Source organism: Symphodus melops (assembly GCF_947650265.1).
Source record: "Symphodus melops genome assembly, chromosome: 1".
Classification (NCBI taxonomy): Eukaryota; Metazoa; Chordata; class Actinopteri; order Labriformes; family Labridae; genus Symphodus; species Symphodus melops.
In genome coordinates, this window is record NC_136691.1 from 14,800,613 (window position 1) to 14,808,937 (window position 8,325).

General features: G+C 40.7%; 1 protein-coding gene across 2 annotated transcripts; it reads right to left on the minus strand.

Moving 5' to 3' along the window:
• Window positions 1-1,974: 1,974 nt before the first annotated feature.
• On the minus strand, window positions 1,975-7,896 carry yy1b (YY1 transcription factor b). Of its 2 annotated transcripts, none has more exons than XM_079350262.1 (5): window positions 7,075-7,896; window positions 5,746-5,908; window positions 4,945-5,005; window positions 4,312-4,470; window positions 1,975-3,164 (listed from the first exon to the last, which is right to left on the minus strand). In XM_079350262.1, the coding sequence occupies exons 1-5, from the start codon at window positions 7,625-7,627 to the stop codon at window positions 2,982-2,984; spliced, it is 1,119 nt and encodes a 372-aa protein (XP_079206388.1). In that variant the 5' UTR covers window positions 7,628-7,896; the 3' UTR covers window positions 1,975-2,981. The 2 variants fall into 2 exon arrangements, with proteins under 2 accessions (XP_079206388.1, XP_079206389.1); XM_079350263.1 differs by having other exon boundaries at window positions 5,746-5,896; window positions 7,075-7,883.
• Between the last annotated feature and the right edge of the window lie 429 nt (window positions 7,897-8,325).

The window sequence follows — 8,325 nt, forward strand, 5'->3', positions numbered from 1 at the left end:
TGCCTGGTTCTGAATTTCAAGCAGCCCATCTGAGCTGTTTGGAGGCTTAAAAAGCCAATAAGACATCAACAATGCCCTAGAGCTGAATCAATAGATTCTCTCACAGAAACAACACAGCTCTCCCTTTTTGTTTTTCTCATCCTCTGGCATCGTCCTGTGTGACTTAGAATGAGGACATGAGTAATCACAAAGAAAGTGAAGTCTCCGAACACACAAATAAGCTCAATGAGGTTGCGTTCTTGTGCACAGCCTCGGGTGGGTTTCAGCACCATGGACAGCATTGTCATTTCAATGAAGCCTTTATTGCCAGAGGGGGGCAGTAGTGAGAGCCGGATGGCCAGGATCAGAGGCCTTAAGAGGAGGATCTTTGCAGGACGCTGAGGTAGACAGTTGTGCTAATCCTGCTGGCTGAGCACAAAAAGGCAAAGATTTATGTGTTAACTCCAAAAACTGCAAATGGAGACTGTGAGAAGGATGGAAGGCAAGTGAGTAAGACAGAAATGAAGGAAGGAAGTAAATTGCATTGAGCCGTTGCAGCTTTAATAAGAAAGTCTTTTAGTTTAGGTCAAATAAGAAGAATGACATGGGAGGATTACATTTCTGTTTACACATTTTAAACCAAATACACTTGTGAAAGCCTGTGGTGTGTTAACTCAGCCCACAATTGAGGCAACAAAGCCGAGTTTTCCAGAGCTGACTTTATTTTAAAAGAAAACATTGAACCTACTGATTCAAGCAATTGTTTATCTCCTGTATAAACTGAATAATAAATACAGAATTCTTTCAAATCTGCCGGTGACAGCTCTAGATTTTTTTTGTTCTCCATTTCAATCATCCCATAGAATCCCACTATTTTGAAAACTTAAAGTTCCTGTGAGGAGTATTAATCTGCTCAAAGATGAAAAACGAGGCCTCTTTATGAACTTAAAAAGAAATCCAGAAGACCATCAGTGAAAAGTTTGATAGTTTCTATGCAGTAATATTTAATGCTTGTAACCAACTATGCCAGGTACTCGTCAGAGGAAGTGATTTACAGAAGTGAAGTTCCCCATGGGAGCTTGAACAGAGAGTTCTCAACATCTTTTGTGTGGTAAACAAAGGATGACTGAAGGTGCTGATTTCAGCTTCAACAGCTTCTGAATAACAAAACACAAGTATTATGAACTCATTCGGATCATTGCCTGTTAAACTAAAACAACGATGATGATTAAATGATTAAATTATGTATTGAAGTGCATACATTGAGCGAGAATAAAATCAGTACTGTGCAGAATGGTTCAGTACATCATTAGATCTTTCTTTTTTGTGTTGCATTGGCTTGTCAGCAGTGCTTTAATGTTGTAGTCAGCCTGCAGGAGAGGGAGCTAATTTTAACTGCTTTGTGTACCTGTATATCAAGCCACACAAGATATACAGTACCTGTGTCGAATGTGATTTTTTTAATACTAAACTTTAAAACCACAGAGTAGATAAGGATGTAACCTGTCATGGAAAATACTCAACCTGATCAAACCTTCACAACAGGATCCTGAGACACTAATCATTTCCCGGTGGTGTAATGAACCTCTGTAGAGTCCCTTTGCACCTTTAAGAAAAAGCTCAAGACCCAGCTCGTTCAAGAATCCCTCCGACCTTCATGATGACGATGGTCCTGATAGATAACGACTTTTTAGAAAAGTTTTTTCTACACTGGTTAGAAATATAAGGAACTGCTGTCAATGTTGTGCTTTGCCTGTCAGCATCTGTGTGTCCAATCTGACTCCAAGATGATTGTTTGCACTTACTGACATAGTTTCCTTTTTTAGATTCTTGCTTGTGCAGTACATACTCTCTGATGTACGGCACAATGCATACAAAAGTGTCATTAAGACATATAGTCGAGTCATTTTTAAAATAAAGACATAAAATGAAAAGATAATTTACATTTACAAATTGACTTCTCAGTAGGAAAAAGAAAAGCAGAAAATCTTTCGGTTAGTGAAGGTTGCTTGATCGTCTGCAGATAGCTCAATTTATTGCTGTAGCTGTAAAGACATCTGATGAGACTTTATGCACAAGAAGGCATGTCTTAAAATAGAACAAACACCAGTCAATGACAAAGGAACACTTTATAAAAACAGCATGTATATTTTATCAGGGTTAGTGTGACCCATTTTATTGTGGGCTGTTGAGATACACGGGTGTAAATATGAACAAAGGAAGTTGATGTTGACGTCTGTACATTACATTCTAACAAAAAGTGATGGTCTCGCAGTCCACTCCATGTACGCTTCAGATACTTCAGCTGAGACGACTCTAAGTACATTTCTCATTCATCTGTGTAAAGTCGGTTCATAGAAAATATAAAGCAACTCATGACTAAAAGTTTAATTGGTTAACACTTTAAATCACACCTCTATCTATGTCTACGTAATTTCAATACAGCCATACAATACAAGTATACAAGGTTATTCTGTGGTTAGAGAAAAATACAACCAAAGGTATGGAAATGCAAACATACAGCCGTTTTTAAACTTTTGTATCATACGTAGGATCTCATAATGCAGGAGGGGTAAAAACAATAACCACTTTCTACTTAACATAGCCTGAGACAAGTGTACAATATGCACACTCAAGGAAAATAAAAGCTATGTGAGAAAATAAAAAATACTAATAGATTGCTGCTTCTCTGCTCGCTCTGGTAAAAATAAGTCTCTGATGTTTGTCCGTGAGTTCCATCTTCTGGAAGCTTAGTGCCACTGGAGAAAAAAGGGACTGTGTTGGTTGGGGCTTTAGGGAATAGTCACTGTGTTCCTCGTCTGATTTGACAGCAGAAGAAAGGGGACGCAGGAGAACGAGCCGAACTTCAGTGTTTTTATAGTCTCTTCATCTGTCAGATTTTTTTTATATATAAATCAGTAAGTCTTTTCTGTTTCCATCTTCGAAAAGGAGGTTCTGAAGCTCTTATCTTCTCTGTGGTTTTGATGCTGGTGGATGGGTTCTCATTGGTTATTTTTGGCTTTGGCGTGTGTGAGGATGTGAGACTTGAGGTTGGTTGACTGCGCAAACTTCTTATTGCAGCCATCGAAGGGGCAGACGTAGGGTCGGTCTCCAGTGTGGATCCGCACGTGTGTGCGCAGGTTGAAGTCCAGAGAAAACCTTTTCCCGCATCCCTCAAAGGTACACTGAAAGAGAAAAGAGCAGCAGGGAGTTACCATTCACATTGATAGCTGAATAAAATCAGACTGTTAGCATAATCTCTTTCTAAAACACTGAACCCAAACAGAGATGATCTCATTTCAACGGACTGAACATTGTCTCTCCCTCCTCATGCTTGAGCAAAGATGTCAAACGATCAGACAAGATTTTCTTACTTAATTCTGTATTGGTTAAGCATTCATTTTAAGGCAAATCTGGGAGTCATAGACACACTGTTATGCATTACTTTAGTGCTACAGGTTAGAGGCATTATTTAAGTGTGGTTGTTAGCCACTTTGTGAAGGCTCTCCTCTCCTTACTAGTTTCTGCAAACTCCTTTGACCACTCTTTAATGGCTTTGGGAAACCTAACCAGCAGCAAACATTGTTACATTTCTTGTAATGCTAAAGCCTTTTTCATCTTAAGATGGATAACTCAATTTTTGAAAATATACACATTTGACGCATTGTGTCAAATCAAAATAGCAATGTCTTTCCATATGAAACTAGTGACTGTTTATGAGCTCTACACTGTGACACAATAATCATTATTTTTCTCCCTGGTTAAGTGAGGATGCTTACTTTTCAGCCTGTCGTAGTGTAAAAGAAAGGATTTGTATATGTACATACAATCCATTAGATTACTAAATTCTAGTGTAGAGTTCTGACACAGCTGGAAACTATTAAATGTCAGCTGTGCACTTTGTTGTTGGTTAGAGCAGAAAACCTGACAAGTTTGGCAACAGTGTCTAACAGTGGAGCGCTTGGTAAACACTCAGCCTCTAAGCACTAATTTACATGTCAAAATAATTTCCAAAACATATCATTTTGTGTTAAATATTAAGTATGAGTAAAAACATAAAGTCTTTCAATAATGACAGATTTTGTGACTAAAATTGTTTCTGGTGGTTAATAAAGAGGACATTTAATGTGTCTCATGAGAGCAACTTTTACAGACTTAGTAGTAGTATTGGGTGGGCGATATTTGCATCCTGTGAGAGAGCAGTTAATTAGAATCCCATTCTCCTTGGTTTGAATTTGCCTTAAAATAGACGTGGGCTTATGCACTTAAGATGTATTAATAGTGTGAGAGTATCTATGCATGTGGGAGTGTAAAGTTCGTCCAGATGCCAACCTGGAAGGGTTTCTCTCCTGTGTGAACGAGTTGGTGACGTTTGAGTTTGGAGCTTTCGACAAAAGCCTTGCCGCACTCTGCACAGACGTGCACGCGAGGTCCGTGTGTGTGGAGATGCTTCCTCATGGCTGAGTTATCCCTGAACATCTTTGTGCAGCCCTGGGGACCAAAGTAAGTGCAGGACAATGTTGACAAACAGCAAATAATGGACAGTTCTTTGCAGCAGGCTTGAAAACTCCAAAGTGGTGCACAGAAAAGGTTGTGGCTTTTTTCCGGTCACAAATATAAGTGCCCTTATCCTTTGGTAAGTTTTCCTTTTATGAAGTATGAACTCGGAAAAGGGTGATTTAACAGCTTCACACTTTAGTGGCAGACGGCTAATAGAGTCAATAAAAGCATTTGCAATAGGTAAACATGCAAAGGTCAGATAAGGCTTGATCATTCTTGTAAGTACATGAAAATCAATACACTAAAGCGCTTGGACCACTTTTAAATAACCTTTACATGAATGTTCAATTATGCCCACAGCAAAAAGCATTAATGTAAGACAATTAAACCAATCAGAAACCAGGACCTCATATTTTAGCAAGGGGTGACGCGATGCCTTTGGAGAAAAAACAATATAAAACTCACTTTATGAGGGCAAGCTATTGTCCGGGGGGCATCGTCCTCTTTCACTTTCCTCGGCTTCATCCTATAAAAAAAGAAAAAAAGATGGTCAGTTTGTTGGTGTTTTTTAACAAACATGGCATAATGCCATCCCTCTGACACAATCCCCTTTGCACTTTAACAGTCCAAATATACTGTTGATTTTGACAGTTAATCAATAACCAGTATCAGTTGTACTGAAGGAGGCTATTTGTCACAGCAGAGACATCCCACCTAGGCATTTCCCCTTAAAAACTCTCCCTGCCGAAATCTGACCTGCCGCATCTCTGGATATTTCAAAAATCTTCTCAAACATTACCTGCTCACCAAAGCATTCGGCCTCAGTCGACACTCTTCTCCCCCCCACTTATTTTTTCTTCCTTTGTTTGGATTGTGTTATTTCCTTTTCTTTATTTGCGTTTTACTTTGCTCTTGTTACGGCCCCCTTTGTTTTTTTTACTATGTAAAGTGTCCATGGGTTTTTTTTGAAAGGTATATAAAAACAAGCTATTATTATTACGCGTGAGAACTGTGAAATAATTCTGTTTATCGTGCATAATGTATGAGAATTAGGCTCCTAAAAACCCTTGAATGTAATATTTCGAAAGACAGAAGCAGCATATTACAATAACATAAATACTTAAACAATATACATCAAAACCATCACCTGCCCTTTAGAGGTAGAATATGTAGTGATTGTGTGTCAGAACATGCAGAATCATTTACAGTTACCCACAGCAGATGTGTTTACACATTTAGGATGCTGAGCCCAAGGCAGACACTCACCTGGCAAACTCAGCCAGCTGTTTGGGGTCCGACAGGTCGATCCCCGGGATACCACCAGGGGGCAGCTTCTTCCCCGTCATGTACTCGGAGTAATCAGGAGGGGAGTTCTCCCCGACGATCTGTTCCTCTACCACAGACTCATGGTCGATGTCTTCATTGTTATCTAGGCACAAATTACAGAGACTGAACGGATAACAGATTGGTGTTTCCCTAGCAACAAGTTGAGGGAGAGCAACAACACCTACAGCAGCACTTGACTTCAGGTAACAATAGGAGTCACATTAAAGCTGCAAAATCACCGTCAGAGGACTTCCCATTAGTAAAATGATCCGTCTGCAGATACAATTCACTTTCTAGTTAAAATAATATTGAACAAGTGTAACTCAATAACAACATATATAGTACCGCTAACTGTTGCAAATGTAATGCTGATTAAACGGAACATGAAAACGATAAAGCCGTTTGACATGTTGAGTAAAATGGAAAAACTAGACACCAAAGTCTGAACAAACCAGACTAACAAATAACTAAAAATAGCTTTAAAAAATCGTTTTTTTACGTTCCTTCCAGTTTGTCTTGTAAAATCTACGACAGATATAGCAAAGCTATTACAATCAACATAAACTTTAAAATAGCTACTGTGGTCAGAAACAAAATTAACAAACTCTTTAACTAGCCTTTTTTAATCCAGCTGTTAAATACGACACAAAATACAGGTACTAATTTGACTAAGTTTCTGATAAATGAAGGATAGTCTGATTAATATAAATAACAGACTGCACAGAAGCAGTTAGTCGTCTGACGCATGCGCAGATCTGTCTTTACGTTTCCAGCAGCAGCGATCAGAGCTAACGGCTAACTGACTAATTACTGGCTGAATCGTACCAACCCGACGTCAAACTCACATGTAAAAATCCGTAATACGTTTTAAATAACCATCTGGCGCTTCTCAAGCAGCAACATATTGCCACTTTAACCACATTTAAGCCGCCCTCTTCTTCCCTAAACTCCGGCTTTCTATCACCCTCATGCACCGCCGCCATCTCTGCCCGGCCGCGACTATCGCCATTTTTTCGGGGCCGCCGCCATACTTACTAATCTCGGGGAATATGGCGGCGCCCAGCAACACCTAAAAGATGGCCTCCCTTCAAAACAAAAACATTTCGCTATCATGTAGGAGTGTTTCTTGACATTTTCTTGCATTATTTGTTTGGTTTTTCCCGACAGTGCAACTGGCCGCTCCAGGAACTAGTCTGGTGCAGGAGGACAACGCCCTGGCAACGAGGCCTCATGCATCGGCTAACAACAGATACGGCCGGGCTGACTTACCCGATGCCCACATTGTCACAGAAAACTCCCCCTCCAGAGTCTTTATCTGCACCTGCTTCTGTTCCCATTTTCTTCCTCCAGCTTCCGCGCCGGTTATATAGCTTTTTTTGCCCGCTTTCTTTCCACCACCGCTGCCTCCCCGTTTCACCCGACCCAACGAGCTTTTTCCGGCTACAGTCACTAGAGTTTGTTCAATGTACTCGTCCTCCACCCCCGGAGCCGGTACCGGGATGAGGATCTGGTCCTCGAACCCGCTGCCCCCATCCGTGTGCATGTCGGAGTCATCTCCGCCGACTACCTCCTCCCGGGTCTGGACCAGGATCACCTCCTGATGGTGGTGGATAGAGCTCGGGTCGTCCGTGACCAGCGGCTGGAGCGCGATCATGGGCTGCCCGTCGTCGTCGTCGTCGTCCTCCTCCTCTTCCCCACCGACAACCGTGGTCTCGATAGTCTCCACTGGTATCGTTTCTACCTCTATCTCGTGGAGCTCCACGATCTCGGCCGGCATCTCCGAACCGTCTGTCTCGATGTACAGCGTATCTCCGGATGCCATGTTGAATTCCGCCAGTTTGACTCTCTCATTCACGCCGTGTTGTGCTTCTTCTTTTTCTGAACCTCACAAACACACGCACACACCCCCCTGCTCTGCTCCTGCCTCAGTCTGCGCTCCCTCTTCTTCGATAACAACTCTCTCCACTCCGTCCCACGCCACTTCTCGTTGCCACTATGCTCTCCACTACCCAGCATCGCGAGACTTGTGTGAATCTAGGGATACCAGTGTCGCTGGCTGCTGCTGCTGTTGGTGGTGGTACTGGCCTATAGTTGTACCAGGGGGTTCCCCAAATGTAGTGACACGAGCTTTAGCAGGCCTATTATTTAACACTAAATACTCAATACATTCAGGATAGCAAGGATAAAAAGAAAAAAAACAACACAATTATGATTAATGGAGTCGACATCTAAACAAAGTCAAAATAAAATGGTATAAAATAAGAGCTGAAGCTTTTAAAAAAAAAAATATATATATATATTAACGAGTTCACAATTAGCAAAAGAAATAACAATTTACTCTAGGAAAATATCCACCATATTTGACTTTTGACTTACCGATAATATGTTATAAAAGTTGTTTATCCTGACTTCAGCATTAACATAATTGGGATGAAATAAGAAAATCACTCTAACTTGCATGTTTTTTTTTTTATTCACCTTTATTCATTTAGCCCATATTTACTGGTTCACTTCATTAAA

Excerpts from the sequence above, each read along its gene's own strand:
- yy1b (XM_079350262.1), bottom strand. The coding sequence starts at position 7,627 with ATGGCATCCGGAGATACGCTGTACATCGAGACAGACGGTTCGGAGATG. Across the intron at positions 5,006-5,745 it reads CAGCTGGCTGAGTTTGCCAG|GATGAAGCCGAGGAAAGTGA; the intron begins GTGAGTGTCTGC and ends CTTTTTTTATAG. Across the intron at positions 4,471-4,944 it reads CAATAGCTTGCCCTCATAAA|GGCTGCACAAAGATGTTCAG; the intron begins GTGAGTTTTATA and ends TTTGGTCCCCAG.